At 46.4% G+C, this 22,961-nt stretch overlaps 3 protein-coding genes across 10 annotated transcripts; 2 read left to right on the top strand and 1 right to left on the bottom strand.

Moving 5' to 3' along the window:
• The first annotated feature begins 4,892 nt into the window (after positions 1-4,892).
• Positions 4,893-6,881, top strand: LOC100823942 (60S ribosomal protein L23A). Of its 2 annotated transcripts, none has more exons than XM_003580031.4 (4): positions 4,893-5,016; positions 5,712-5,751; positions 6,169-6,529; positions 6,616-6,881. In XM_003580031.4, the coding sequence occupies exons 2-4, from the start codon at positions 5,739-5,741 to the stop codon at positions 6,698-6,700; spliced, it is 459 nt and encodes a 152-aa protein (XP_003580079.1). In that variant the 5' UTR covers positions 4,893-5,016; positions 5,712-5,738; the 3' UTR covers positions 6,701-6,881. The 2 variants fall into 2 exon arrangements, with proteins under 2 accessions (XP_003580079.1, XP_010240079.1); XM_010241777.3 differs by having other exon boundaries at positions 4,924-5,011.
• A 2,683-nt stretch (positions 6,882-9,564) lies between these two features.
• On the top strand, positions 9,565-10,504 carry LOC104581393. The gene is made up of 2 exons (XM_010228882.1): positions 9,565-10,101; positions 10,451-10,504. The coding sequence occupies exons 1-2, from the start codon at positions 9,565-9,567 to the stop codon at positions 10,502-10,504; spliced, it is 591 nt and encodes a 196-aa protein (XP_010227184.1).
• A 6,060-nt stretch (positions 10,505-16,564) lies between these two features.
• LOC100829875 (probable protein phosphatase 2C 42) lies at positions 16,565-22,828 on the bottom strand. 7 transcript variants are annotated; one of them, XM_024455913.1, is made up of 12 exons: positions 21,587-21,909; positions 21,314-21,481; positions 19,904-20,042; positions 19,707-19,776; positions 19,367-19,472; positions 19,105-19,210; positions 18,849-18,965; positions 18,606-18,741; positions 18,446-18,522; positions 18,208-18,260; positions 17,605-17,665; positions 16,565-17,312 (listed from the first exon to the last, which is right to left on the bottom strand). In XM_024455913.1, exons 2-12 carry the CDS (start codon positions 21,475-21,477, stop codon positions 16,866-16,868), a joined length of 1,476 nt encoding a protein of 491 aa, XP_024311681.1. In that variant the 5' UTR covers positions 21,478-21,481; positions 21,587-21,909; the 3' UTR covers positions 16,565-16,865. The 7 variants fall into 7 exon arrangements, with proteins under 7 accessions (XP_024311681.1, XP_014751560.1, XP_024311682.1 ...); XM_014896074.2 differs by having other exon boundaries at positions 21,669-21,909; XM_024455914.1 differs by lacking the exons at positions 21,314-21,481; positions 21,587-21,909 and adding an exon at positions 22,808-22,828.
• Positions 22,829-22,961: the final 133 nt, after the last annotated feature.

Here is a 22,961-nt window from a genome sequence, read left to right as displayed (position 1 = left end):
TCCTCGCAGAACTGCTTCTGAGGTAGGGCTTTTGTGGTATTTTCTTGCTGTCGCTCCCCCATCACTTCTTCTTTTCCCTCTCCTTTTCCTCGTTAATATCGTGTGTTCCGCTTCTTCGTCATCTGCGGCGGTCGTCGGACCATGGAAACCTTCGTAGTCTTCTTGTGAAGTAACTCCGTCCACTCCAACAATGCTTCTTTTCCCTCTTCTTACTACGACGCGACCTTTATTTGCCGGGTCGTCTATGTAGAAAACCTTCTTGCATTGTTTAGCAAAGACCCATGGTTCCTCTCTTGCCGGGATTTTTCTCACGTCAACTTGTTCACGAGGGATCTCCGGAGGTAGCATCATCGTCGTGAACCTGTGACTTTCTTCTTTGTCACCTTTGGTCCATCTTACACGGAACATTGGGATTTTTGTGATCGAGTACTCCAATTGCCAGATCTCCTCGATAACGCCGAAGAACGCTTTGGTTTTGCTGTTGTCGTTGGTCGCGGTCTCAGAAGTCATGACTACACCACTATTTTGATACGTGCTTTTACGGTCCTGAGACGCAGCGTAGAAATTATAACCGTTGATCGCATATGATTGCCAAGTAGAGACGTGGAACGCAGGTTGCCGTGACAAACATGCAACCGTCTCTTCTGATACATTGGTCGTCTCCCTGCCGTACCAATAATTCTTCAGCCACGCTGGTAATGTTTTATTGTGCTCCTAGTGGATCCAGACTTCTCCTCTTTCAGGGTTTTCATTTCGCAGTTGTTCCATGTGCATTTCCTGATAAGGCCGACAGCAACCGACAGTTTGCAACACAACCAAATATGCTCTTTCAAAGTCAACTTCCCTTACTCCTCCATAGACATTAAGGTTTGTATGTCCAAGGCCACCTTCGCCATCGAGCTTGCCCTTGTGCCGTGATTCGGGAACACATATTGATTTCTGATCGGCCAACCAATCCGTGCAGAACTCGATGCACTCTCCTGCCCTAAAGCCTTCCACGATGCTACCTTCTGGACACGATCTGTTACGAACGTACCGCTTCAGAACCCCGTTGTATCGTTCAGGGCCATACATGTTATGCAGGAACGAGGGCCCTAGGGACAGGATCTCATCGCATATGTGGATCATTAGATGGATCATGATATCAAAGAATGATGGAGAGAAGAACATCTCGAGCTCGCACAGAATCTGTATCATACTATCCTTCAGTATTTGGCATCGTCTAACGGTGATTGACTTCTGCGAGATGCTGTCAAAGAAGTCAGAAAGCTTCATGATTGTCTTCCTTACGTGTGGCTCCATGATACCTCTGATTGCGACTGGAAGTAACTGAGTGAGTATGACATGGTTGTCGTGAGACTTCATGCCAGATAGCTTGTGACTCTTCATGTCAACTAGATGCTTGATGCTCGACGAGTAGTTCGATGGGACTTTAATGCCCTGCAGGCACTGGCACATCCTATGCAACTCGTCTTTGTACGGGTTGTAACATGCCAGACGACACCGCGTGGTCACCGTCACGAAACCATTCTTGTCGGCTGCCGACACTTGATCTTTGCCCCACAACTCTTTCCTGATAGACATGAGTTTCAGGTCCTTCCGTGCGTTGGGTCCATCTTTCGTCTTCTCTGGAATGTTCATCAGCAACCCCAGCACGTTGTCGCATACATTTTTCTCCACGTGCATGACATCTATGCTGTGGCGGCATTCTAAATATGCCCAGTACTATAGGTCCCAGAATACGGACCTCCTTTTCCACACGACGCCTTCACGTTCCTTATATTTCTTCGCATAAATCTTTTCGGGGACAACCTCAAGATCGTTCACAATTTCGAGGATTTGCATACAGACTTCTCCTTCGGCGCTGTCCCGTGCTCCGTCTTCCCATTGAACCTTTCCTTGTCATCCCTCCAAGGGTCTTTAGCATCCAACCACTTTCGGTCGCCCATGTACACAATTTTGGATGAAGCGGTCAACTTCTCCGATGTCGTGTTTCCCTGCACTTTGTACATGCCTTGTACCCATGTGTCACCTGGCATGAAGTATTTCCATTCGCGGGGTAGTCATGCACGCAGGTCAGAAGCGTTGCTCTCATCGTGAAGTACTCCCTCCTGTTTGCGTCCCAAACCACTCTGCCAGGGTTTCAAAACTGCTTCAGCTCATCCTTCACTAGCTGCAGATACACATTTAGGTCAGCTCCCGGCTGCTTTGGACCCTGTATGAGCATGCACATGTAGATGTACTTTCTCTTTATGATTAACCATGGAGGAAGGTTGTAGACAAACAAGATCACTGGCCATGTGCTGTGCTTGTTGTTCATGTTTCCGAAAGAATTTATCCCGTCAGTGCTGAGACCAAGCCTCAGGTTTCTGGGCTCTGCCCCGAAATCCGGAAATGCCGTGTCGAAGTTCCTCCATTGAGTCCCATCGGCAGGATGTCTTACGACCCCAGGTTCCTCCACACGGTAGTGCCCGTCAGGATCGAATGTAGCCTGCGCCGGATCGTGATGGACGAGATACCTCGCGTCCTTAACGTTCTGCATCCAACGTTCAACTCGGCCACCTGCCGTAAGATAACAGACAGTCTTTGCCGGCCTGCCCTTCATCACTTCTTTCCCATCGTCTTCGCCAGCTCTGGCGTTTTTCTTCTTGTATCTCGATGCACCGCATATGTGGCAGCTCTCATGGTTCTCGTACTCTCCAATGTATACCATGCAGCCGTTTGGACATGAATGATGTTTCACGCGATCCAATCCGAGCGGGCATGTAATCTTCTTCGCCTCGTATGTGCTCTTGGGTAACTTGTTTGGCTGTGGAAAACCGAAGCAAGGTAACTTAACAAGCCCGTGAAGCCCTTGTCTGACCAGCATGATGCTGCCTTCAGTCTCAAAAGTTCGAGCGTCACTTCGAGCACGTTGTTTTCTTCGCCAGCTCCATCATACAAGGGTGTGTTTGCGTCATCCAACAATTTTTTGAACTTAGCAGACTCTGCCTCATCTTCGGGGTCCTCCCGCTGCTCCCGTAGGTACGGGTCATCTAGCATTTCGGCAATCCTGCCACGTGGAGCTCCTTCACCTTCCACATTAGCCTCCTCATCGACCCTTATTTCTTTCTCGGAATCATTCGCTAGATCATACTGCAGGACATCATCATCTTCGCTACCGCTACCGACATCAACTGCATCCTCCCCGTGACAAGTCCAGCGAGAATAACCATCCACAAAACCCGATGCCAGCACGTGCATCTGAACATCTTCAGGCTTCATCATGCATGTGTTTCCACATTTGCGACATGAGCAACGCATCATCAAAAGTCCTTTTCGTTCCATATCACCTTTCGCGACTCCAAAAAAGACCGTCCATTCGGTTATCCATCGAGCATTGATTCTTTCCTTGGCGTACATCCAAGAACAGTCCTTCGATCTACAACACAATACACAAGAAAACAAAAAAGCAAAATAGTTAGCCTAATCATTGACAAGGAGATTAAGGTGCTAATTAACCGGAGCTAACTAAAAATTTGAAATTAGAGACATTCGGAGAGAAATTGGAGACTGGCGAGAAAGATTGGGAGGGAGAGAGAGGTCTCAAGCGAGAGGGAAGCTCCGGGCGACGACAAGGAGGCCGCATTTTGGCCGGCGGCCGCGGAGCTCAAAAATTTGAAATTGGGGAAATTCGGAGAGAAATTGGAGGCCGGCGAGAGAGATCGGGGGGGGGGGGGGAGAGAGAGATCGGGAGAGAGAGGGAAGCTTAGGGCTCGAAGATCGGAGCTCGCCAGCCGCCAGAGCTCCAAAAATGGAGCTCGCCGGCCTTGGAGGCGGCGCCGCCGGCGCGGGGGGGAGGGAGGAGGGAGGAGGAAGGAGGAGGGGCTACCTGGGGGGCTCATCGGCCGCCATGACGCGGGCGGGCAGCAGCTCGCCGTCGCCGGAGAGGAAGGGGCCGCAACTGGTCCGTTACGACGCGCGGTGCGATCAGCTGCGGCTCCGCCCAGCGTACTTAAAACGCGACGAACATCGGTCGAGGTTCTCGCGACCGTTACTGATAATCGTGTACACATCAGTAACGGTTGAGCCGGACGGACCGTTACTGATGCATGGTTCATCAGTGGCGGTCGCCCCATAACCGACCGTCACTGATGTTACTCGCGAGCTATGAGTGTACATCAGTGGCGGTCGGTTCCTGCGACCGCCACTGATGTGTCGCTGGCCGGAGACAGGCGGTGCCCGCTCGGTTCATCAGTAACGGTCGGGCTGCAACCGACACTGATGTTTTTCATCAGTAACGGTCGCGTCGGATCCGTCTACTGATGTGACGTTGCATATAGACCGTTTTGTAGTAGTGGCAATCTGGTCTACGCCCAACGAAGGTTGACACAAGCCAAATGTGCATGCAAGCTTCGTGGATATAGAAAGACAATATGGGACGCGATTTTGTATGACAATGTTGGAACCATTATTTCGACAGGGTGGATGGAGATTTACGAGTGCTCCAATGTCTTATGGGAGATGTGACTGCATGCCTTGGACTCCCTCCGTACCTTATTAAGTGTCAAAATATTACATGTATCTAGACGTTTTTTATGTATAGTTGCATTCATATTTGGACAAAATTGAGACATTTAATATTAAACGGAGGGAGTAGATGGTTCTGCTTCGGCCTGGGCGATCGACTTGGTTATGCAAAATTGTAACATGAACTCTCCTGTTTGGCCCGCGTTAAAGAAGGACTCGGAGATTTGGCGTTTTTTTTTTTGGGAGCGAATTTGGCGTTTTTGTTGTCGTTGATAGAATTAGAGATTTTGCTGTGCGAGTTTGTAATGTGCTAAAAGAAAGTGAAATCAATCAAAAAGCCTTTTTCTAAAGATCTTTCACGTACACTAGCGTTTTACAGCCCAGTTTGGCCCAGCCCAGCTATACCCTAGCGGAGTCGCTCGGGTCCATAATATAAGGCCTCGTCCGCAAGGCTCTAGGGTTTCTCCACAGCCGTCATTCGCTTCGAGCACGCCCCGGAGAGGTAAGGTAAGCCGCCCGCCGCCACCTGCCTATCTCCTCCCCGGCCGCCGCGCTCAGGCTCCGCTATCTTCACATCCCGCCCTCGACTCATCCCCTGCTACACTTTTTACCTCTGGTTGCCGCCCTCGAGCTCTTGCTGGCCTCTCGACCTTGACGAGAGGGCGGATCCACTCTATACTTGTGAAATCTCGTGCTTCCACTGTAGTCTTCTCCTGAAGATCTGTTCGTAGCAGTAGTTAATGTTTTAACCATTGATAATGTTTTCTGGGGCGTCTTATTACATGTTAGTGTGCCGATTTGTTGGTGCTAGAGATGTTTGTTGTAGGATTTTGCACTGATTTTCATGTTTTGCGTGCGATAGTCATGGATGGTAGATTTAGACTTCAAATTATATGTTTGTCAAGGCTTAAAGTTGTCTGTGCGTCAAGAGTTCCTGACAATTTGGGTTAGTCTTTAGTTTATACTTGTTGCAATTACTGCTACCTTGGGGTTTATTGGAATGCTAGGCTCGTGAAATGTTGCTAGTTGGGTTTAGATTTGCTCTTTTAGTAGATGGCATGCCCTCGTTGCTTAGTTATGAGCTTTGGAGCGGTTGCTCTGGTAACACGGCACGTGCATTTCTATGTTCATCGCTATGTCTTTATAACCCCCGTCCTTGTATTCAAAGGTTAATGATACACTGCTGTTCTCTTTGCTTGCAGTTCTTGGGGTTGTACTGAGAAGCTCCAATGGCTCCCAAAGGTACATGTCACAGGACGCTATATGCTACTCTTATTGAAAATTCTGATGCCAACATATCATATACAATTTGAACTAAAACAACGACAACAATTTAGGATCAGAGGGAGTACTTTAGACTGGGGTTCATGTGTAGTTCTTTGATTGCTTTGCTTGCTGTAGTGTTGTGGTGCCACTTCTGGGTCGAACAAGTTTCTTACAATCATGACAATTGAATGTTGTAGTCACTGCTTGATGTATAAAGTTTGTGAACTGTGGCAATTTATTTTGTTCTTCAATGTTTAGTGATATACTGCACTAGTGGTTTGTGCAGTACCGGGAACTGGACTCATACTGAAATCGTCCTATAGGATTCATGAACATACTCCAATCTGTCTTTAATTATGTCTCGCTCTGATAATTTAATCAACTTGTCCCTAGTTGCTGTTGCCAAGAAGGGCGATGCCAAGGCTCAAGCTGCGAAGGTTGCCAAGGCTGTTAAGTCAGGGTCAATCAAGAAGAAAGTAAAGAAGATCCGCACATCTGTGACATTTCACCGCCCCAGGACTCTCAAGAAGGCCAGGGACCCAAAGTACCCAAGAATCAGTACACCTGGAAGGAACAAGCTTGATCAGTACCAAATCCTCAAGTATCCTCTTACCACTGAATCTGCAATGAAGAAAATTGAAGACAACAACACTCTGGTCTTCATTGTTGACCTCAAGGCAGACAAGAAGAAGATCAAGGCTGCCGTCAAGAAGATGTACGATATTCAGGCCAAGAAGGTTAACACCCTGATCAGGTTGGTATTTGACTTCCAATGTTCCTTCATTTTACTGCTTGCTCTGCTGTGCTGTTCAGCTAAGTAACGAAACTGCAATACTGTAGGCCTGATGGCAAGAAGAAGGCGTACGTGAAGCTGACAGCGGACTACGATGCTCTTGACGTGGCCAACAAAATTGGCATCATCTAAGTCCAGAGAGGCCTGCTGTTGGCACTCGTGTCCTGGTTTCTTATGTTATCAGAGTTTTGTAGCTGTTATTTAGCGAAGAGTGTCAGTGTCTATGTCTCCAATGCCTCCATATCTTTGCACACTAACATGAATTTGATGCAGTCAAGTTACTTATGTTTGAGCTTTGCATTTGATTATGCCAGTGGTTGCTTGACTAGCCTTTTTTTATACTCTGATCCATAATAAGTGTCGCTGGTTTAGTTATCTGACACTTATTATGGATCAGGAGTATTTGTCTGTATTCTTGAAAAATTATTGCCTTTCTGTGCTGGAATTTCTACACAGTGCAGAAGTCTTTTGTTTTCATCAACCTTAACTGCAATTGTCGATGAGGCGGTGCTAGCTGAAACTAGAATGTTTTTGGTGCCTAAGTGTCAAGTTACACCGCGAGCTGCTTAGTTGTGTCAATACGTCTGAAGAAACGATTAACTGGATCGTTTGGGTTGGCAATCCTGAGATGGTACTGTTTTTACTCCCTCGGAATGGAAAATTTGTGTATTCTTTTGGTAACAAGTTCTTTCCCCTCAAAACAAGTGTTAAGGTAAGTCGTTTACGACGACGGAGTAAAAGTCTACCGAACAACAAAAGAAGAAAGAAACATTTCTTGGAGGTATTGGTACAGCGCACATAGTGCGCATCTAAAATTCGCGTCTCTAAACAGCATTTTTTTTGGCAACTTAAACTTTTATTTAAACTTTATAGACTTGTCATTAACAACAATGTGCAAGATTGCACATCTAGGCCCTGTTCGGCATAGCTCCAGATCCTCGTTTTTCGGCTTCCTGATCCTGCTCCTTTGAAGATCCACTCCCTGGAGGATCGCTCTGCTTTGCAGATCCGTTTTTCTAAAGTTAGAGGTGTTTGGCTCTGCTCCTCTAACTCCTGATGAGAATTTAGGAGCAGGAGCCGTAGTGAAGAGGCACTTAGAGAGCTGAGAGCAGTTTTTACGGGGCAAAATGAAGTATTATGTCTTATGCCAACACAACTAAATAAGCAACTGACCAAATTGAAAAGATTGTAAGCACTTGAGTCTGCTTATGAGCAACCTTGTTGTCGACTTTATTTATCTTGAAAATCCTTGCATCAATATCCTATGTACAGGATATGAACTGACGCAGATTTGGTCTTATCGTCCAATGCCATGGATTCTTGAAAGGATGTCTTCTTGCTGCAGCCTCCGTCAATACTTGACTGTCTGTAAGTAAATTTTGATGTTCCATCTTCAAAACATGACATATTTCAGCTGCTAGCTCAAGAGCTTGAGCTTCAGACTGCAAAGCAGAATTAGTCATGGAGGTGGCTTGAATGAAAATGGTTGGAGCGCTTCCTTCGCCAATCCAGCGCATCCCTAAACAACATTAAGTTATTATTGCTTAACTGTTGCAGTTACTGCAGGTGGACCGTAATCTCTGAAACGGCTCCTCTCTGAGGTGCCGATCGTTTCTTTGGCCTTCGCTTCCCACATCCGCACTAATTCTTGAATCCAGTCCGCCTCTTAGAGAAAAAATCATTTCGATTTTTTTGATCGGCTGATGCCTGATCCTGAAGCGCTCCACGGCCAATGCTTTTTTCACTTGGGCTGAGGAAGAGGAACGGTCCAGCCCCATTCAGCGTCGACTGTTGAGGAGCCACTCGAAGCCAATCTCTGAAAACTTGCTGGTTCTCGAGAGCGTGAGGAGGAAAAGAAACTTCCGAGACGGCCAGCGCCAGACGCATCACATCTTCGTACAGTTGAACCAGTAGCTAGCTTTCGTCGCCCCATCCGAGCAACCAAAACAGGAACGACGAGGCCGACATGGACAGCCACGACAACAACACGGTATACGGCCGATCCGCAGATGCACTGGCGTCATGCCCCGGCCTTGCTGCCACCGCCTCCTCTCCGGCACGCGGCCTCCAGACGACGGCCACCGTGACGTCGTCGCACGTCCTCTTCCTTCCACGCGCCGCCGCAAGCGCGCAGACCCGCTCCAGGACCTCGCAGCACTCCGTTGGGAACCGCGCCCTGGCCACGAGGCACGCGACCGCCCTGGCCCGCCTCGCCCGGCCCATGGCCAGGAACTCGGCCGCGCTGCTGGACTTGTTCACCCGGAGGACGCGGCTGCCGTTGTCGCGGAGGACGAGGTGGATGAAGAGCTGGTGCTCGTGGAGGCCGGCGGCCAGCGTGCGGCGCCCCGAGGCGCGCAGGCGGACGGCGCCGTTGCACGCGGTGGCCGTGAAGGCGAAGGCGGATTCGTCTGCGCGGTGCGTCTGCGTGGTAGCCGGCTGCTCGGCCGGCGTGGGCTGCGGCACCTGCATAGATCGACGGAAGGATCGATCACTGGAGACAGCTTGCAGGCTGTGCGAAAGGTGGCTATGTGTATCGCGTCGAAGCGATTAAACTTGGCAAGTTGCGGAAAGGCCGAGTAATGGTCGGTATCGGATTCCGTTTACGAGGGGTTTTAGGTTTCGGTGTGCACTGCACCCACGGACAATACACGCACGCAGACGCGACGTTGTTGATAAAAGGAGGCTAAGAGAGGCCACCGGGAAAAGAAACAACGACGGACTGCCATCGGACTATTCTCCGGTTAGCTTCTTATAGCTGGTAGTGCTCTCCATCATCCTAGCCTTCCTCTCCACTCGTGGGTTCCTTGCTCCGTCTCTCTGTCGTGCAAGCTCTGCTCTGGTTAAAACGCAACAAAGCGATCGCTCCTAGAACATCACCTGCCGTGAGGCCATTCCACCTATAAATTACATCCCCCCATCCCAAAATCCCACATAACGATCATTTCAACTCCTCTTCGTCTCCTTCCGCTAGAAGCTTAGCACTTCGTTCGTGGCAAATGGCTTCAACGGCCGTGCGGACTCCGCAGCCACCACCGGGCCACGCGTTCACCAAACCCAACGGCCGCCAGATCATCACGCAGTACCTGGCCCCCAAGGCGCTCCACGGCGGCCGCGGCACCTTCTTCCCCGGCCACGTTGCGGAGGGCGTGGATGTCTTCTCCGCGAGCCCCGAGGCGCTCCCCTTCCACCCCAGCTGCAACAGGACGCGGCCGAACGGGGACGTGTGGGGCTACTTCTTCGCGGCCCGTCCCGCCGGCGACGCGCGGCCGGTGCCCGGCGGGTGCTGGGTGCGGTACGGCCTCGACAAGGGATACGGGCACGGCGGGGATCCTCAGGCGGCGGTCGCCTTCAGACGCAGGTTCGCGTTCCACGTGACGTGGCTGCGCGGCGACGGCAGGGGGGTGGCGTCGGTGCCGACGCCGTGGCTGATGAAGGAGTACCGGCTCAACAAGGGCGCGGCCGCCTTCCGGGCCGGGCCCTGGGCCGCGGCGAGCATGGACTGCGTCGTCTGCAAGGTCTTCAGGACGCCCGTGGTCCATCCGCCGCCGCCGACGCCTTCCGTCTCCGACGACGACGAGGAGGTGCTCCCGGACTCCGGCTGCCCCAGCGAGGACGAGGAGGAAGCCGACGACTACTACTCCAGCGACGAGGACCAGGAGAGGAAGCGCGTCGGCTGCTCCATCGAGGGCCGGGCGAGGAAGCGCGCTCGATTTGGTTGCGATTGACGCGCACGCGATCCTGCGGCTGATCCCTTTGATTGGTTGGTTAGTGCCTCGCTGCGATAGGTCAGGTGTCGTCGTTTGATGGTCGTGCGAACAATTCAGGGAGTTTTGCAATATCCTTCCGAATGCTTTCGAGATCGATTTGCTGATTTTTTGATAGTGCGGGAACACCTTGGTCTTGTCTGTTGTTACCATTCGAGGAAAAAACATTTGATTTCTTGCGGAATAAACAAACAAACATTTGATTGGTTTGCCTTTCAATGAATATAATGCTCCATCTCTGCTGGTCAAATGGTTCCTTGTGCGATGGCAAGAGAGGGAGTTTTGCCTATGTCCTATCCACTTCGTCATTTCATCGTTTTTTTTTCTGAAACATTGGCTACTTTATCCACACCATGACACCAATATCAACCGCAATAATGTTTTTGTTGCGATTTCACTCGGAAACGTTTGTGTGGAAAATGGAATGAAATTCTTCTAAGCCTTAGCAAAGAAGAGTAAATTACACAAACACACATATTTAGCGGCTCTTGTAACAAAAAACCATAAACCCAAAGGTAACTTATAGCCACGAGTTGAAGACTAATTACTAAAAAAAACTCCTCATATTTCGCCAAATTAATGATTCGGGTCCACCTGTCATGCTCACAATCTAGATTCTATATCAAGTCTTCTTCCCATCGGCTGTAGCCGAGATATGAGCCGAGCCGACCACCCGATCGGTTGTGGCAACAAAGCATTCTTCGTCGCCTTCTCCATGGTCGCCGTCGGAGGTGTCTGGGCCTGTAGGAGATAGGCTAGGGGCGGTTGGGCCGGCTCAAGTGCATGGCTCGGTAGGGACGTTCAGGGGAGGTGCGGCTACGGTTGCACAGAGGGACAATGGCGGCGGTGGCAGGGCTCGGTGGTGACGGCAAGACTAGGCGGCTGTCAAGTTTCATGCGCTAGCCAACGCAACCAAAAGACCGATCTGATCGAAGGGGCCAAGCAATCCACTTATACACTTTAACACCCCCCCCCCCTCACGTGTGACGGTGAAGAGAAGTCAACACGTGTAAACTCAGAGGTATGGTGGCTCTAGAGGCTAATACATGGACGGAGGGGGTAACATCAATTTTTAATATAAATTGTGAAAACTAGGACTTGAACTTGAAACTTTTGGCTCTGATACCATGTCAAGTTTCATGCGCTAGCCAACGTAACCAAAATACCGATCTGATGGAAGGGGCCAGGCAATCTACTTATACACTTTAATAGCGGCTATGCGGGAGGAGGAGAAAGGAGAGGAGAGGCTCACGATGGGCTCGACGGCGAAGTAGTGGCGAGGCGGTGCAGTGTAGCGATGGAGAAGTCGTCGGCGTTGGGGAAGACGGCAGCATGCACGATGCTCCAAGCATGGAGTGGAGTTGGGGCGGGGTCCTTTGGCATCACGACATCACTGTGAAGCTTGTTGGGCGTCGGCTTGGACCGGGAGGCGACGAAGGAGGCTCGCATCGGCGAGGTTGGGTGCCAGCGGAGGGGTCGACGATGCAGGGTGGCTCGAACGGCGGAGGCACGCATGCGGTGGTGAAAGGAAGATTCGTGTTGTCGAGGTGGTGCTCCAAGGGAAAACGGCGGGGTCGGGGAGCAGCAGGAACGATGGCCGTGGGTTCAGAGGACCAGATGTAGACAATCAGCAGTAACTACTGGCTAGCATCAAGATGCAGCTCAAGCTGATGGGCCAGAGAGGCTAGAGCCACCACAAACGGATACTGTGTATGACGCGTGGCCTGAATCATCAACATAGCCAAAGTGCCAAACTAACCATTTCAAGGTCATTGTTACTCATTAGTGTTGCAGATGTGGGTATCAATTAAAATTATTTTCCCCTCAAAAAAAGTTAAATTATCTGAGTTCGTGGTTTTTTGTTACAAGTGCCGTTAAATATGGATTTTCATGTAATTTACTAAGCAAAGAATGATAAACGTACTGTGAAAAATATAGCGCTCAGAGATCCATACTACTGCTAGAGGAATTTACATGGAGACCTCTACAAAAAAAAGCATCATCTTTTCAGAGTAACTCGTTAAGGTCTTTCTTTGGATCGAAGAAATTTGTAAGGCTTCAACCCATAGGCAAAGTTAATCTAGAGATCCTTTTTTTGAAAGTGTTGATCCCTTGAAAATCCAAAGGGTTCCTTTCCTATAACCCCAGTCCATAGAAAATTTTCCTTTGCCTCTACGAGAACATGCCATGTACACGTTCTCTAAGAAAATTCCTGTGTTTTCCTGTAATGTAACCAAATAACATAGGCCTTGTTTGGAACATGGGAATCTTGTGGGATAGGATTTTCATTGGAAATTTTTCCTTTGTGTCCTTTGGAACACGGGAATAGGAAATTGGGTTTCAAAGGAATGGCTTCCTATCTTTCTCATTTCACATGAAAAAAAAGCATTTGGTCAGATCTCTTGGAAAGAATCCTGGCAGGAAACAGCGGAAGCAGCGGCAAGCAAGGGCTAGCCTGCTAGCAGATTCGATGAGAATTCTCGTTGCCGTGTGCATGGCTAGTCAATAGAGTTAATTATGTGTAGGTGTAGTGATTCTAATGCATAGATTTATTGCATCTAGCAGGTTTGGTTTAATCTACTCTAATTGTTTTTCACGAGGTTAGCCAATTTCCCTTGTTTGGTATGATCGGTAATGCGATTTCATTTGAGACCAATTTGATTTGAAATTTCTCATACTTTTCCTATCATGCATTCCAAATGGCTACTCTTCTTCATTCCTGTGTTTTCAATCTTCGTAGGATTTGTGAGTCATGTCATCTCAATTCCTGTATTTTTCATATACCCATGTTTTTCCTATCCCGTGTTCCAAACGCATGAGTAAAAAACACAGGAATAGGAAAAAAAAACACAGGAACATGAAATGAATGCACTTGGAAAACATAAGAACATAAACCACAGGAAAAAAATTTACAATAACCCGTTTGGAATGTAGGATTGAGAAAACATAGGATTTTATAATTAACAAGGTCATGTACTGATCATAAAACTCCATCCATATTTTTTGTGAAATCATGTGTCTCGAAGTGCAGTGACAAATGAGGCCACAAATCTTCCCGTCCCAGCCAACTGATCCAGCAAAGGCAAGTACACGGAACAGCTTCTCTTCCTAGACGGAAGTATGCACCATCTCTTGCGGCTGCAGCGGCGGAGGTACAGCCTCGGCTATAGCTGCATGATTTTTCTTGATTGACGCAAAGGAAAGAAAAAATAGTTCTGCGTGGATTTGTTGGTTCCTGTGGTTTTCCTCTGAAAACGGTGGCATAGGAAAGTTTCTTTTATTTTTCCTGTGGTCCTACGTTCCAAACTGTGCTATAGGGATTATTCCTACGGGAAACCTTTTCTCCAGATTTCCTTCAAAAATCCTACAATCCAATGCATCTTGATATCTGGTACGTATCTGTTCCCGTGTCTTTTTCTATTCTTATGTTTCTCAATTCATGCATACCGCTCATCCAACGGGTTTTGAGTATCTTTTACTAATGATCGTAGAAGATCTAACCTCTCTTTAGGTTTTGGCATATACACTAATAGATCATGCCATCTTTTTATCGTTGAAGTTGACGGGTGTTTTTCCTAAATGATCTTTTCCTAAACATAATTACAGTGTGGTACCTTTCGGAACAATTTTCCACTTCTTCTCCCTAGGAGTCGGCGCCGAGCCAGGGGAGGAGGCAAAATTGTTTCAAAAGGCACCGTTCGTGGTATCTAATATATCATTAAAGCAATAGAAGTTCTATATGGTACAAACTTTGCAAAAGTTAACATAGGTTCCAGATTTGTCGTAACATAATGCGATCGGTATTAACATTGATCTCGCATACGTACGGAAAAGAAATCGGTTGTAATATTTTTGTTAAAAAATATTTCGCAATAGTTCAGTGAAAAAAGCAAAACGTTAATACGATTGAAAGTCCAAACCAACCCAATGCACCTAGGCGTCGTAGTCAGTTTTGACTTTTGAAACCATCTTTGCACTGGTACCAAAATTTGATAGCTTAGACTTTTCAGATGTGAGTCGAGGCTTTGGGCAACTTCGGTCAGGACTCGACTCTAGCTGAATTTGGAGAAGCAACAGACCAGCCTACTTTGCTGATAGAGTATGACTTGACCCTTTTTAATGATAATATTTTTTAGACGGTACTTTATGCATCCATATTGGAGTATTAAGAAGTAGTATTGGATAATCTGAACCCTTAGATCAAAGGAAATGGATGACCCATATGTATTCCAGGATACCGTAAAAGAGCTATGGATGTTAGTGCATACTTGGCTTGGTTTGAATTTGGCTCACTCGTGCAAAATATAGCTTTTCGACAATCAAGTCTAAGCCCTCATCTTGGAAACGAAGGTCGTTAATACATCACATATTTTATCTAAAACTACATTGGTTGTCCTATACCTCCGTCTCTCTATTTTTTTTGCTTTATCATGTGATTGACAACATCGTAACGTTGCCAAGGATAGATGTGGTCGTGCGAAGAAGTTCTCACGCACACCGATAAGGATGGTGTGTTAAGTATAAAAAGGTACGAGCACGAGTTGTTGACGGTCACAACAACTCAGCAACATCTGCGACCATATAATGGGCACATGAGTCACGATGCTGATTCAAACTGTCTTATAATTTGCTGACTAAATCACAAATATATATCTTTGTATCAGTTCGTTACTCGATATCTCTTGATTCTACCGACCATACAACCCTTGTCGTAACATTTCGAGACGAACTATTTGGCCACGGTAAGGAAACAATAAACCCTGGACGGAATCGAATCAAGAGCTTTACGAATTCAAAAAGTGGAGCAACAATATGTTTATATCCTCTCTATTAATTTGCATTTCTTTTCCTCCCTATTTTTTACTAATAAAGTTCACCACTTTTGTATTGTCGACCATGCTAATAAAATACAACTCTCTTGCTAACATGTATTGACTACCAAATCTACAATATAATATAGTTATGAATTTAAACCAATCATTTAGAAAATTCCATTCTATCATTCAAAAGATCTTTATCACCATAAGCAAGTAAAAAACTTAAGTTTTGGTTAATAAAAAGCAAGAAATTATAAAACAAATCAAAATATTACAAAACCATTAAGCAAGTCTAAATTGCATACAAATATATAAATCTAAATTGCATATATAATCAATCTATCAGAAAACTAAAATAAATAAATGTATAAAAATATCATTTGATCATACAAGTCTTGCCACGCAACATGAGAAGGCCTATAAATATCATTCTACTATACAAGTCTAGGCACACAATATGCGAAGGCCACCCCGCTAGTTAAGATTATGACAATTTTTGCCCAACATAAAGATTAAGGAAATTTAGGGAAAAAATACATGAAGTTGACATCAAGACTTCTGAAAGCGGAATAAAGAACCGATGTCCTACACATTTCTTCTTTCCGCCCTTTTTACTACACCGAGGTCTCTTCCATGGGCAAATATGTGGGAAAGTCAAATGTTGTCGAACGAAAAGCTTACAACGCCAGTACTAACGTAACCAATTCGTGGGGCTTCAAAATTGTACATTGCACTTTACAGCTGAAGGAGCTCGCTTAAATCTAGCCAACCAGAAGCCGTTTAAGTTCATCTAAGTTTTGGGGCTTTTTTTCGCTCGTGGATGGGTCAGCCTCCGAACCAAACAAAGATAAAAATCGTTTTGGGCCAGGTTGGCCCCAACGCCTGAACCAAACACATCCTTAATGGACACAATGGTACTCAAACTATGAAGCACCGGTGGGAATAAAGAATTCCTCCGATCCTAAAATGTTGTCGTTGTTTTAGTTCAAATTTGCACTAAAACAACGAAAAGAATTTGAAATCGGAGGGAGTATCTTTGTATGCATGCAGTTGGTGGCCTCAAGTCCTCAAATCAACGGTCAATGAACCAGGATTCTATAGAAGAATCCATCAGAACCTTCTGGAAGAGAGGCGTGGCAAGGACGGGTTTTTGCCGGCAGGCTGCACGCAGGAAACACACACTGCAGTAGTGTTGCCCGAAGGCTTCTCCCAGACACCAATGTCATGCATGACTGAACTCAAAGTGGAACACACAACCTGAAGGTGCGCAAAATACAGAGCAGTGATACCTCCCAGGCCCCAGCTAATCAACACACAACCTGAAGGCTAATCGACTACTCAAAATACAGAGCAGTGATACAACACACTGACCCGTGTGCGGTGAGTGAGCATGTGTGCATTGCATGGACACAGTGGAAACACAAGAGATAATTCTATTCTGAATGCATGCAGTGAGTGAGTCACTGACCTAGCATAACAATAACGAAATTCACATCAGGCATGAGTACGAGGTCATGTATAGGCAGCAGCATATAGAAGTTCTCAATGTACTCGCCATTGTGCGCATTGAAGCGTATCTCAACCCAAATCTCCGTCCTTACTACAGCGAAGTACTCGTATGAAATCATCCTACGCAGCAAAATCAAGGTTCGTATTATCCTGGTAAAAGGACTGCCAAAACTCTGTCACCGTGCGGCTCAGATTCAGGACTCTGTACTATCGGGAACAGGAGGCACCGGCTGAGAGTTCCAATTCGAAGGGGGCTTTCATCTTCTTGCTCTGCAACTCGTCATCAGTGCTTTGATCTTCTTGCTGTGCACCCGGAAGCTCGTCATTAGTGTTTTGATCTTCTTGCTGTACACCCGGAAGCTCGTCATCAGTGCTTTGATCTTCTTGCTGTACACCCGGAAGCTCGTCATCAGTGCTTTGATCTTGCTGTACACCCGGAAGCTCGTCATCAGTGCTTTGATCTTCTTGCTGTACACCCGGAAGCTCGTCATCAGTGCTTTGATCTTCTTGCTGTACACCCGGAAGCTCGTCCTCGGGCACATCGGGCGCTTGGGCGTTGTGCTTGAACCGAACCAGTAGGACAGTCATGTTGTCACGCGATCGCTCCACAAACTCATCAAGAAGGGCCTCACAAACCTCCCCCAGGTTCATTGCCTGCGTTTGTTACAGCATTTTCAAGTTAAGGGGAGCAAATCTAATAAAAAGTTAACAAGATGCATCTCAATTCTGTACCACTACATTGAATTCCCTGTGTTTGTTACAGCATATTTCAAGTTAAAGGAAATGGGAATAGCAAATCTAACAAAAAGTTAACAAGATGCATCTCAATTCTGTACTACTACATTGAAGAGAAGATATATATGGTGCACACTTATACGCCTATCAGTATGAAACCATATAAAACAGGCAGGCATATCAAGACATGCTCGTGAAAGAAATTACTTACAGGCACAGCTGCCAACAACAAATGTATATAATCAATAAAGCCCTGGTTGTCCACAACATCCCTACAAAAACGAAGAGGTTTGTAAAATTTAGAGCAGAGAGCTGGAGCAAAAAAAACAAATCAAACCTATGTCAGAAACCACAATTCCTAGCTCCACTCCAAGATGTCCTTAACTGACAGAGATAAGCGGGCCACACATATTATTCTTTAAGTAGATTTTTACAAAATAAATGAAACATATTTTAAGAACATTCCAACCAATTGGTCAGGACAAATTCATATTCATTGCAACCGAGTTAATATTTTTCTGGACATTCTGAAGTACTAGCACAACCAGGGACTGGCAGAGACTCCACTATTTGGTAACATCGATAAACCATCCAAAATGATATGTACATGGTGAGGATACAGCTTATCTCAGCGTAAAGAAACACGAATTTAATTGAACCGAAATCTACAAAGTCCTTGTTAAAGACTACTCCATCTTGCAAGAAACAGGACTGTCAAAACTAACCACCATTTGGAGTGCAAATACCCTACAATACTCTATGAAATCATGGACATCCGAGCACGAGAAAACTGATATCTGAGCTGGGAACTTACCAGACTCCATCACATGCCATAACAAGAAACTCAGCATCATCAGTTATGTTTTCCTAACAGAGGAAGAAAGGCATTTGCATCAGACCATATCCAGCAAGACAAACTTACACTTCTGTGACAAAACGAAGTTTGTTTGACTGAAAACTGTAGGAAACATTCCGACAGTATAAATATATTAAACTAAACAAAAATATAAAAGGAAGAGAGGGAAGAAGTGACAAAACTAAGTTACACTTACAGAGCGAATTTCAGGAGCACAAGTCAATGCTTGAAGTGCAGGGGGCAAAGCTATATTGCTTTTGTACCTCATATCACCTGAAATATAATAAAAACATCAACCACAACGTGATAAACTATATAGCCCCTCAAGCAACGAAAAAAACCAGATATAACTATACCGATCGATCTTGCAACTGCGATTTCATTATCAACACGACTGACACCTTGAGTAACTTCTACGAAGTGTCCTGCGTTTAATATTCTCTGTCGTTCAGCCAGAACACTTGGTTTGTGATCGGTGGTCAAAACAATTGCCTTTGAATAAAACACAAGTAAGATTAGGCACCATCAGAGGTAAAAGAGAAAACAGCGTGCTGATTAGGTACCAGCCAGACACTTGACATGAGAAGTAGTCACTGCACCTGACGATTCCTTGAGAGTACACAACGACAATCACCAGCATTCCCAACTATGATCTGATTGCCTCTAATGAGAGCCACACACGCGGTACTTCCTACCTCTATTGGCCCAGGGTGATCCTGCAAGTAAATAAACAAGCCGAAGTAAACAATAGATGTCTTTCGACCGTCAAAAAACAATAGATGTCTTCATAACATTACACTTTCTGCACATACAAATAGTTGAGATATGTTTCTCGAAAGAAAAACGAAATATCACCTCGAAACAAGCACAACGGAGGAGCATATCCTTGAGAGTTAATTTGCGGTCCCAGTACCTAGTTAATTCCCTCCGCCCTTCGTCTGTGGTCATCATCTGATCCATTCTGCAACAGTCAAGTAGCAGTGATTACAACTGTCATATACACATGTACAGCAGGGTACCATGATGAACAAAAGAATAGGTAAAACTGGTAGAAAAATCTTAGAATTTGTGCAACCTCAGAATATAGAATTCATCAATTAGTTAGCTATAAAAAAACCTGGAGAACGCTCCATCAACTGCAGTAGGCAGATTATTTGTAAACTCTGGATGCTTGCGAATCTCAAGATGTAAGTGTCTCGCACAATACATTGATACATCAGGTCCTGTAACAGGAATATTACTTAGATAGTCTTCTTACAGGACTACTGCAGTAACTGCCATTGATTACGAAACAAAAAGGATGGATCAACAGAACTTGTTAGTGTAATACTGTAAGTAATGAAGATGATACATCTAATCTAAGAAACGTTATGAATGCCACTAGCTGAATATCCCTTCAATTTTGCATCATAGATTTGAATTCTGTTGTTCACATGAAGATGAGACTGAATAACTACCTCCATGACCATCATAAACACCAAAGAAGGATGTGGCAGTGGGAACATCAAAATCTTCAAATGCTGCATGCTGGAGATTAAGAAGACTACCGGTTAAGATTTAGTATTCACCAAAGTTACTAGCAAATAAACCATGTATTTTGTGGAAATATCTTGCCACTGGTGTACGGAACACTGGAAGCAGGAAGGTTACTCACAGCATCTTCCATGTTTCTGCGGTAACCTTGCATAGATGACACAGCATACTCAAGTCTGTCATTCTCTCCCCTCTGAGTAGTTTTTGTTGTCACGGGCTGTCTGGGCTGATTGTCATCTGCCATAGCGGAGTTTGCTTTCCTGAAAGATTATAATATGCATAAATCCCCTAGAAAATCGATATCAAGAAAACTAGAGGAATGAACAAACCGGTGCTGGGTTACAGAGTGCATAAATACCAGAAAGCATTGATCGATCTTTAGCATTAAACGGGATAACGTTTAAACGGAAGAAGTGGAAGCAAGAGATTGAGGATAACGTGTGCGATCGAAGAACTGGGACGCGCAAAGGAAGAGAAGCTCACAGGGTTTTGGAGGAGGAACAGGGGTTTGGGGGAGATGGAGCAGAGCGATTAACTCGTACTACAAGAGAACAACCCCGCTGTGTCTGTAGCAATCTACGACAAAACCAAAACCAACAACGAGAAGCACATGGGTTTGCGGGAGATGTTTTGGAGACGGAATTGAAGGTCCCGAAGAAAGGAGATGAAGTCAAAACGAAATTAAACCACTCCAAAATCCTTGCATCAAGAACAACAGAAGGAGTACGGGGCTCGAATCGAATCACCCGCTCAAGAGGCATATGGTTGGACGAAGACTACCGTCGAGTTCAAAGATAGGGCCAGTCGAGATCACCACTGATCAATAGGTGCTCGATAATTTGCCTCCTCCAACTCCAAGACAACACCAGTGCGAGCAAAACTACGAACAAGGAAACAAGGTTCAAATCTCCCACAACCCCGCGGTGTCTGTAGCAATCTACGACAGAACCAAAACAAACAACGAGAAGCACATGGGTTTGCGGGAGATGTTTTGGAGACGGAATTGAAGGTCACGAAGAAGGGAGATGAACTCAAAACGAAATTAAAACCACTCCAAAATCCTTGCATCAAGAAGAACAGAAGGAGTACGGGGCTGGAATCGAATCACCCGCTCAAGAGGCATATGTTTGGACGAAGAATACCGTCCAGTTCAAAGGTAGGGCCAGTCGAGATCACCACTGATCAGTGATCAGTAGGTGCTCGACAATTTGCCTCGTGCAACTCCAAGACAACACCAGTGCGAGCAAAACTACGAACAAGGAAACAAGGTTCAAATCTCCCACAGCCCCGCGGTGTCTCTACGACAAAACCGAAACCAAAAACGAGAAGCACAGTGCAGAACATCAGCATTAAACAGACGAAGCGGAAGCAAGAGATATAGGACATATAACGTGTGCGCGATCGAAGAACTGGGTCACGCAAAGGAAGAGAACCTCACAGGGTTTTGGAGGAGGAGCAGGGGTTTGGGGGGAGAAGGAACAGAGGGATTAACTCGTGCAAGAGAAGAGGTGAGGCGAATGGGCGATCTCACCTTTCTTCTGGTGTTCGTGTTCCTTTGGAAGCAAAAGTGCAGCGGTTCGTCCTTGTCCGTGCAAGGAGAGGAGGAGGCCTTCTTATATAGGCTAGCCGGCCGGGTGCGCGCGTGCGGTGGACGCCCGCTGAGCTGGCAGTGATAGGATCTTGCGTCGCTGGCATCCCACTGGCAGTTGATAGGATCGCGCAAATTAAGTGTTAACTCAGGTTAAGCAATAAGCATCAAGTTACTCCATTCAATTAACAATCAATTAAACCCAGAGAAACTAACTTAGCGCAAGCGTGCAACTCATGTTAAGCATCAAGTTGATGACTCAAATGGAAACTGGCAAAGGGAAAGGGGAAAATGTTAGTCGCAATTTGGAGCTCAGCCTCGGCGGGCGCTCAAATCCTCCCCCTCCAGCGTCCTAGGGATTTGAGCGACATTTAAGAGATGCTGCTGCAATGAAGGAGACTACGAGAAGAGGAGGCATGGCCGCGACCGCAGCCGCCAACTGCGCGATGGAGCTGCGGAGCGGCCGTCGGGAAGTCGCGCACGGTGGTGAGGCAGGCGGCGGCGCCGCCGCCATGGGAGTCGCGGACTGGACTGGGAAGAAGATGGTCAGGAGAGAGGGTGGGACCGCAGAAAAGAAGAAACAATGACCATGTTATTTGGGCTTAATTGGGCCTAATTGGGCCGGGTTCTCGAGACACTCGACGGCTGCGATAAGGACGCCAAAGAGGCTGAGACCCAAAAATTTACTGGCGTATACCTCTTCTCGTGTGCCAAAATGAAAAGTAGGCTGGGATCGATCTCAAGACTTACGAACAGAAGATGAGAAGCAAAAACTAGAGATACAAAACACCGATCTTATATCATCAGCCGCAAATAAAACCAAAATTCTGCGCGTGCGTACGTGATCATACAAACATGTTCAGGAGAGGACACGGCCTCATGCGTTTCTCCGCTCGAACAAAAGAGAAGAGATACAAAAACAAAGAGAAAAGAAAAGGCAAAGATTGAAGCGACGAACGCGGGACATGGTCTCATGCGTTTCTCCGCTCGAACAAAAGAGAACAGGTACAAAAATAAAAAGGGGCAAAGATTGAAGCAACGAACGCAAGGACATGCATGCGAGATGTACATAATCCCAGCAAAAACAAGAACATCGGAAGGATTAAGAAAACAAAGAGATGATGTTTTACCCAAGATTTCTGCAATAAATCCATCCAAGAACAATTGAGACGTGCAGAGAACCCAAGAAAAAAAAGAAGGATTCATGAACGAGAGGCTTTAAGAAACGAACCCACGCGAGAAGGTTTAAGGCGTGCAGGACAAAAAAGAACAAGAAAAGGAAGGATTCAAAGAACAGGGAGTAAATGTTTTCACAAGATTTAAGCAACAAGCCCATGGGAGATGCATCACGTACAGGATCCAAGCAACAAAACGAATTGGGGATTCAAGAACAGTAGAGACATCGATGTAGTACGTAGTACTCTTCTCTATCGCTACCTGTGAAACCGAGGAGGGAGATGTGCACTGGAGCCTCGCGGTCTGGAGGGCAGACGCGAGGATGTCTCTCGATTCCCCGTATATGTTGTGCTTTTGCTGCAGCGATAGGGCGGGAGAGAGGAGCAGACAGGATGTCAGGGTGGCAGGCCAAAGC

This window comes from Brachypodium distachyon, chromosome 5 (assembly GCF_000005505.3).
Source record: "Brachypodium distachyon strain Bd21 chromosome 5, Brachypodium_distachyon_v3.0, whole genome shotgun sequence".
NCBI lineage: Eukaryota > Viridiplantae > Streptophyta > Magnoliopsida > Poales > Poaceae > Brachypodium > Brachypodium distachyon.
The sequence above is the reverse complement of the archived record's forward strand: the minus strand, read 5'-3'. Positions and strand labels throughout refer to the sequence as shown.

Bases quoted from the DNA above. Each gene is read 5' to 3' on its own strand.
- LOC100823942 (XM_003580031.4), top strand. The intron at 6,530-6,615 runs GTTGGTATTTGA...GCAATACTGTAG, and splicing joins AAGGTTAACACCCTGATCAG to GCCTGATGGCAAGAAGAAGG.
- LOC100829875 (XM_024455913.1), bottom strand. From the start codon at position 21,477: ATGCCAGCGACGCAAGATCCTATCACTGCCAGCTCAGCGGGCGTCCAC. The intron at 18,261-18,445 runs GTAAGTGTAACT...TTCCTCTGTTAG, and splicing joins GTGCTCCTGAAATTCGCTCT to GAAAACATAACTGATGATGC. The intron at 17,313-17,604 runs GTAAGTAATTTC...TAACAAACGCAG, and splicing joins TGTTGTTGGCAGCTGTGCCT to GCAATGAACCTGGGGGAGGT.
- LOC104581393 (XM_010228882.1), top strand. From the start codon at position 9,565: ATGGCTTCAACGGCCGTGCGGACTCCGCAGCCACCACCGGGCCACGCG. The intron at 10,102-10,450 runs GTCCATCCGCCG...ATTTTTTGATAG, and splicing joins AGGTCTTCAGGACGCCCGTG to TGCGGGAACACCTTGGTCTT.